Source organism: Carcharodon carcharias, chromosome 13, assembly GCF_017639515.1.
Source record: "Carcharodon carcharias isolate sCarCar2 chromosome 13, sCarCar2.pri, whole genome shotgun sequence".
NCBI classification, from domain to species: domain Eukaryota; kingdom Metazoa; phylum Chordata; class Chondrichthyes; order Lamniformes; family Lamnidae; genus Carcharodon; species Carcharodon carcharias.
This window is the reverse complement of record NC_054479.1, coordinates 106,870,474-106,876,473: the sequence shown is the minus strand read 5'-3', so window position 1 is coordinate 106,876,473 and position 6,000 is coordinate 106,870,474. Positions and strand designations below refer to the sequence as shown.

Here is a 6,000-nt window from a genome sequence, read left to right as displayed (position 1 = left end):
GTGGGCCTGGAGTCACTAGTAGGCCAGGCTGGGAAAGGACGGCAGATTTCCTTCCCTAAAGGGCATTAGTGAACCCGATGGGTTTTTACAACAATTAGCGATAGTTGTTATGGTCCCCATTATTGAGACTAGCTTTATATTCCAGATTTATTTATTAAATTTTGATTCCACCAGCAGTCAAGGTGGGATTTGCACCTATGCCCCCTGAGCATTAGCCTGGCCCTCTGGATTACTAATCCAGTAACAATACCACTATGCTATCATCTCCACTAAAATGAAAAGTACAATGACACAAATTTCCTGAAGTAGCAGTGTCCTGAGATTATTTCATTACTCCTCATCCAGTATCAATGGTAGTGTACATTATAGAGCCATAATACAGGAGGGTTTTTTTTTTTACAGAACCATTTATTTCAAATAAAAAAATTACGTGACTTTTTACAAGACTTTGTTTTCTTTTTACAATAAACATGATGCGAAGCTTGCAAGTTTATAGGGTTAAGTTATATTTTCTGGATCTATTAATATTTTCTGCTTTCTTTACACCAAAAGTTTTACATGATACCAAAAACAATTATGCACAACTTTCAATATGTAGACAGTTAATATATCTAATGCTTATCAAGAATGGCAACTGCTTTTTCATGATTGGGGATATTAAGAAAATAAATTGCCTTAGTTAAAAACTACCAGTTGATTTTTTTTTACAAAGTGTTTACATTATTTTTTTTTAAACTTAAAATAGTTGCTAGCTTGTATCCTACAAGGGATCCAAACCAACAAATGCACTTCTAATCCAGAAGCTGAAAAATTAGCCCTCAGTAAACATACCCACATTAACAGTAAACTAAAGGTGCAGAGAGCTTGGCAAATGTTTGCACTTCATGAAACTATACATCACAAACCTACCATTTGCTGTTTTAATGGTGTTAAATCAGAAGTTGTGACAAATTAAACCTTGAACAAATCTAAGAAATTGGTACATATAGTTAGTATGAGTTATATTAATAAACTAAAAATATTCAGCGTGTTTCAGGTATCTTCACATACAGTATAAATTCCATTAGCAATTGGACAAATAAAAAGTGAGTCAGAACATCTTAAGAGAGTTGGTAACTGGCAGCTTTGCAGATCTCTGAAGGTTGTATCCTTTGGAGGTCTGTCAGTCATTACATTTATACATTCTGACGGGGCTGACTTTTGAATTGGGCAAGTACGTGCAATGGCAGGGAGCAGCTGCTGCATAACATTGCTAAAATGATCGAAAGAATTTACTAAATACCAGAAAGTAATGGGATTTGCAAACACCTGGCATCTTTAACATTCTAACCTTTTGTGATGGAGATATTGGAGGAGATTTAAAGTTCAGTGCAGATAGCCTCCACCCTGAACACTGACAACAGCTAAAAATGAAAGAGAAAGGAACAGATTTATAGGAATCTTCAGAGCCATTGTATCTTTGAACCATACCATTGAGAAGCAGGACATGGGTTCATGTCTGTGATTTCCCAGAATTGGCTCTCTGAAGAAAAGACACCGAACGAAGGTAGGCTTTTTCACAAAGGGAGAGGAGGAATATTGGAAAGTGTCACTTGATACCACTTCTATGTGTGATCCAATAACTGTGCTGCTGATAAAGCCTTGGAAATAAATTTGACAATGGTGCAACTTAAAAAAAGGGGTAAGAGAAAATGTCACTAATGCAGTGGACATGGACCATGCTTTTACTTACACAAGAAAACAAAATGGAGTCAGATAAACCCCTCAAGTTTTTTTTTGCAATGTCTGGAAAATCTAAGTTTTGGTCAAGAACCAGCCTTTTTGGAAAGGAGTTAGCAAGAACTATCAAAGTATTGCGCATTAAATGACATAGGCATGGTATTCAATCTTGCCTGTGGAAAACTGTGCAAAGCACTAATCTTTCCACACATTTCCTTGCAACATCTGAGCAAAGCCTGTGGAAGGAGTGGGGTTGGAATCTTCAATCCAGAGAAATTGACTGAATAGGTAGTTAACATGCAACAGAGTTTTAAAAAAATGTTTTAGTAATTACATTTCACTACCATGAAACACTGGATGAGATTATTACCGAAGTGGTTTGTGATATATGTAGAAGTGGCTATATTATACTCTGACCCTTTCATGCTAATGTTTAACCAATCACTTCACAATGTATGAATGTTCTGAACAATTGCTTAATATCTATAATGTCCAATTGTCAGGGCTAGGGTGCAACATATTCACTTCACTTAGTTTACTAGATCCTTCTGACAGGATAATTACCTCAAACAATACTCTTGCCATCTGAAACGGACACTGAAAAGTATACAATCTTGGCATTCAGATTTTGCAAGTTTTTGACTCCAAATTTTATCTTACTTTTATTTTAAAAACCGCTCTCAATTCTCCCCTACCCCAATTTAGCCTAACATTTAAAATGCTTGTAAACAAATGCCAAAAGTGCTTACTGTGCAGGGATTACTATGAAAGTAACAGCACTTTTGTGAAGAACTCTCACCAAAATGTAAAATAACTAAACAGCAAGTTAAAAATATACAGATTATAAACCATCTATTCCAATTAAGTACAAAATCCATCACAAATATCAAACAGCTAATGGAAGTTCTTGTCCAACTGCTCATTTCCATATTATTGTATACATGAATTCTGCCTTATTGTAAGAACATGGTTAAGTTTCGTTACTGGATGCACTGGACGCTATTTTGGTATGTTGACAATTTATTGCTTCAAAGGCTTCATCTCGGTGCAACATAGCACCGAATACCAGTGGCTAAAAAAGAAAAAAAAATAGTTTCACTGGAATTCAAGGAAATAGGAATTAGATCACCATAATAAGCAAGAAGTTCCTTCCTTTCAGTGTAACACAATTCTATATAATATGCATTATTGGATTACGTGCTGAAAAGCAAGCATGGTCTCTATAACAGAATCAGGTGTCACACTGTATTTATCCTGTTATCAGTGTACATAAAACATAAGATAAATGGAGGATAATTCATGTTATTACCCTGTGCAAGGGAGTACCAAACCTTAGTACAGCAATGCACACCATTGTTTTGCTGTGATTCTTTGTGGCCTCACAAGACTAATAACATTATATGCCCATCCTGAGCATACAGTTGAATCTTCCTCTAAAGGATTTTGAGAAGAGGATCTTAAGGGGATACAAGAACACCTTCAAATCGAGTAGAATTTTCATTTTTACTTTAAAGCTGAATATCTGAAACACTAAACCTCATCACCAAAGGAAGAAATGATTTACCTTTTGCGTATATGGAGTAGTTATTGAAATACCCATTCCCGATCCAGGTAAAACAGACAAAACTTTATACTGTGGGAGCAAACAGACAGAAAAAATGAAGAGATAAAAAAATAATGCATAAAGGAAATGATTAGTATTTTGAGAGTTGAGATTAACTTTTTAGGCTATGGTCCAAGTAAATAAGAATATATAGTTAGTGAGACAATTATACTTCTGCAATAATCTAGTTAAAAAAGTGTTTGTTTTTAAATGTCACTTGGAGCCAAATCAGGAGGAAAATATGTACACTCCTGTGGCACTGGTAAGTAGATGTAGGTCATCAAACTAGTCTGATAAAAGGTCATTGACTTGAAACATTAATTCTGTGCCTCTCTCTACAAATGCTGCCTGATTGGCTGAATATTTCCACCATTGTCTGCTTTTACTTAGAATATTCCATTTGATCCTTTTAAAAAATTAGATGCTGCCTTTAAAATCAAACAAGTTTGTGTCATCTCCAGTGTCTTAAGATTATATAAAAATATACAGGGTGCTGGGTAGGCTCCGTTATGTTCACGTTACTATAGCATTCTTGAACAGCATGAAATTTTTCATTATAGCACGACAAAAGCTAAATAGTATGAAAGCATCAAATATCATATTTCTACTAGAAATAATAATAATATAGGAACAGGAAAAGGCCACACTTGTTTTGTGTTCATGTTTTGGGAGAAACCGATGTTTCTATGAAACAAAATTATTAACCCACTATTAAAACACATTTCTTGAAAATGTAAGAATATTTTACTGCTATGGAGATATTTTAAACCTTTGACTATAGGTGATATATATGAAGCAACTTACATTATTTTTAAATTAAAGGCATTGTATAAATCCAAGCTGATATATAACATATTTAACATAATTTTCAAACTCTGAAGCAATGCCCCTCTATTCCACATATTGCTCTTATCAGATCATCCAATGCTTCTTTATGGTGTAATGCTCTTCTCACAGATGTTGATGCAATGAAAGCACATACGAGGTTTTGGACAGAAAGATCAGCACATTTCAAAGGTAATGTAAAATACTAAAACAAGAACATAAAAAAAAGGCACTCATATAAGCTCCAACATAAAATATCTAGGCACATTACAACTGTGAAATACATGTAATTCTTAGTAAACTACTCATGACTTCCAATTTCAGAACAGAAAAAGACAAAAATACCTAAAAAAAAGTCAAAATGCAACTTTCAAAGTTTAAGCTCAATTCAAAAAGTTTAAACTTTTAAAGTTTAAAGCTTAATAAAGGCTATCACCTTCTCAAGGGAAATTAAGAACAGGCAAATGCTGGCCCTGCCATAACGTTCAAATCCCATGAACAAATAAAAGAAAGCAAAACGAAAACTCTCAGATCAGAAACGTACCTTTTGAATATCTGTAATTTCTTTTAGTTTTATGATCTTATTTTTCTTAGATGAACCAGACTTGGAACTTTCAAAGCATAAATAACTGGAGGAAAAGAAGAATAAACTGTATATTCAAACAAAATACTGTGGATGCAGGAAATCTAAAATAAAAACAGAAAATGCTGGAAATATTCAGCATCTGTGGAGAGAGAAACAGTGTTAACATTTCAGGTCTGTGATCTTTCATCAAAGGCTGTACACAGCATTTGACATGTGGTCCTAAATGCCTAAGATAACTGATCCTAGTATCATTTAGGGATTTCAGTTGCATAACGTGGCATTTATATCTGGTTTGTTTTGTATTTAACAAAAAAATCAAATAAGAAAAAGGAGTATTCGATGCACAAAAGTGTAAAAGAGCAAATTATAAATATTCGTAACACTAGACATCAAATATATTGTCCTCCTACTTCCTACTACAAATAGCACTTAAACATTCTTCACCTCACTTGTCTGAAGCCATTCCTCCTTCCAATCTCATGCCTTGCTGAGTTTTCACGATCCACTCTGACCTTCGCCTCTTTGATTCCAAATGATCAAACCTCAGCAAAGGCCTCAACTTCATCCCCTTCTCAATGAATTTTGAGCTTAGTGTGACGCAAAGCTCTTCCATTTCTACCTTCACCTTGACCCATTTCCTTGACCAGAAGTCTTCTATGCAATTTCTGCACCCCCTGCCCCAAACCACACAGTAGACCCTTTGAGCTACAGAATTCTTGTTCCACCAGGATTCCCTCCCCCCACCCCCTCCACTCTCTAGGCCTCCTACCCTCACTAGATCTTTTCATTGGGAACAGCCAATGTGACATCAGCTGAGTTTTCCTACTCTGCTCACACACACTAACCTACCTCTCTCAGGCCCAATTGTAACATTGTTATTAAACAACTAACAGGAGGAGGCAGTTCCACAAATATCCCAATCCTCAATGATGGGGGAGCCCAGCACATCAGTGAAAAAGGCAAGGCTAAAGCATTTGCAACCATCTTCAGCCAGAAGTGCTGAGTGGATTATCCATCTTGGCCTCCTCCTGAGGTACCCACCAACATAGATGTCAGCTTCAGCCGCTATGATTCACTCCATGTGATATCAAAAAACAGCTGAAGGCACTGGATATTGCAAAGGCTAAGGGTCTTGACGACATCCTGGCAATAGAACTGAAGACGTGCTCCAGAACTTGCGTGCCTCTAGCCAAACTGTTCTAGTACAGTTACAACACTGGCATCTACCCGGCAATGTGAAAAATTGCCTAGGTATCTCCTGTCCACA

General features: G+C 35.9%; 1 protein-coding gene across 2 annotated transcripts in view; it reads right to left on the bottom strand.

Annotated features, from left to right (window-relative positions):
- Window positions 1-387: 387 nt before the first annotated feature.
- gramd4a (GRAM domain containing 4a) overlaps window positions 388-6,000 on the bottom strand; it is a 144,698-nt gene continuing 139,085 nt past the window's right edge. For both annotated transcript variants that reach the window (XM_041203181.1, XM_041203180.1), the window contains exons 17-19: window positions 4,692-4,776; window positions 3,284-3,352; window positions 388-2,791 (exon numbers count right to left, since the gene is read on the bottom strand). In XM_041203181.1, coding sequence (XP_041059115.1) covers window positions 2,690-2,791; window positions 3,284-3,352; window positions 4,692-4,776 — 256 coding nt within the window. In that variant the 3' untranslated portion in view covers window positions 388-2,689. The remainder of the gene's footprint in view (window positions 2,792-3,283; window positions 3,353-4,691; window positions 4,777-6,000) is intronic.